At 54.3% G+C, this 1,471-nt stretch overlaps 1 protein-coding gene across 1 annotated transcript in view; it reads right to left on the minus strand.

The window, feature by feature from the left end:
• ADGRD2 (adhesion G protein-coupled receptor D2) overlaps positions 1 to 898 on the minus strand; it is a 28,082-nt gene extending 27,184 nt beyond the window's left edge. The window contains exons 1-2 of the mRNA XM_019472416.1: positions 857 to 898; positions 273 to 341 (exon numbers count right to left, since the gene is read on the minus strand). Coding sequence (XP_019327961.1) covers positions 273 to 341; positions 857 to 898 — 111 coding nt within the window. The remainder of the gene's footprint in view (positions 1 to 272; positions 342 to 856) is intronic.
• Between the last annotated feature and the right edge of the window lie 573 nt (positions 899 to 1,471).

Here is a 1,471-nt window from a genome sequence, read left to right on the forward strand (position 1 = left end):
GCTGGGCTCGGGCACCCCCAGTCCGCGCCCCCAGCCCGCGCCCCCAGCCCGGGACGGCTCCCCCAGCGCACTCCGCTCCCGACGCCCTCGCCCCGGCTAATAGCAAAGCACTCACAATCCTCCCCGCTCCGCAACCTGTGCTAGCAGCGCGGGGGATCTTCTTCCCAGGCAATCACTTCTCCATGGAAGTCCCCGATAAAGCTTCCCAGGAAATCTGGCACGTGGTCTGGGCAGAAAAGTCAGGCGGTGGGGGAGTTACCAGGGATCCTCACAGTAGCAAGAGTCTTAGTATCTGCAGGCTCAGGAGTGCAGGTGAAGAAGGTCAGCTCTACAGGGGATGTCTAGGAGGACAAACAAAAGACCCGGCAATGAGCAAGGGGCAGGGGCAGGGCTGAAAGGCAGAGTCAAACCGGCAGGAGCTCTGCAGGGCACCTCCAGCGTGTCCCTCGTGTGATTTCCTTGCCGAGTGGCTTCAGCATTCTGGCATTTCCTCAAGCCCGGGCCCGCGACAGCCCCAGGGAGGACGTGAAGGCTGGAGGCTCCAGGCCACCTCCATGGGCCAGCAGCGCTCCCCACCTCGCAGGACAGAGCTGCTCTTCTGGTTAATGCCCACTCACTTTTGCTACAGCAACAGGCACACAGTTCCCGCTCCTCCCCTCCCAGTGAATGCTTGAATCACACCATGGATTCACGGGCAACTGGCTTTTGTTCTTCAGGGTCTTCGTCTGGGAATGAAGACAATTATCACATCCCAGCGCCTCTGCTCACTGCAATAAATCTCTCTCAGAAGAATGGACCTTGGAGGCAGCTGCTCCGGGCTGCTTAGTCACCAGCTGGGAAACAGCCTGGCACTCACGGACAGCGCGGCACAGAGCGCCAAAGGCTTGCGAAGCTGCATGGCAGCACCGGGAGAGGGCTCTGCAATTCACTGCGGTTTAGCCAAAACTGGATCCTACTCCCTCGGTGATGGAGGGAGCAAAGGGTATGAGGCAAAGCTCAAGTTTACACCAAAGATCTTCAGAGGAGAAGTGCAAAGTGTTTTTCAAAGTTATGGCTGGATTAGGCTTAATAAGAGTTAGGGTTCCCCAGCAGATAGTAAACTATTTTCTTTATGCCCATGTCTTAGACAGAGTTAAACACCTTTTGTAACAGCACTAAATCCAGTTTTCTGGTAGCATTAGAAATGGAATCCAGCCCACAGCCTCCAGCATCACTCCTCTTTTCTATAGCCATAAAAATAAACCATCCTCTGTGCACATGCAGAGAGGTGAAGAAAAGTTTCCTGTGCTCATTGAATACTGCCTGAGTTTCTAACCTCACCTACACAAGTTCTGTGAACTAACTTCCATAACCACACACTGGACTTTCAAGTAAGACTTGGTGCTTTGGCTGGAATCAAGGACAGCTCTAGAGACTCTTGGCAAGAATGCTTTGCTGGCGTTTCAAAGGAAAGGCGACAGCCAGCAAGTGG

Source organism: Aptenodytes forsteri, unplaced genomic scaffold (assembly GCF_000699145.1).
Source record: "Aptenodytes forsteri isolate BGI_AS27 unplaced genomic scaffold, ASM69914v1 Scaffold68, whole genome shotgun sequence".
NCBI classification, from domain to species: Eukaryota; Metazoa; Chordata; class Aves; order Sphenisciformes; family Spheniscidae; genus Aptenodytes; species Aptenodytes forsteri.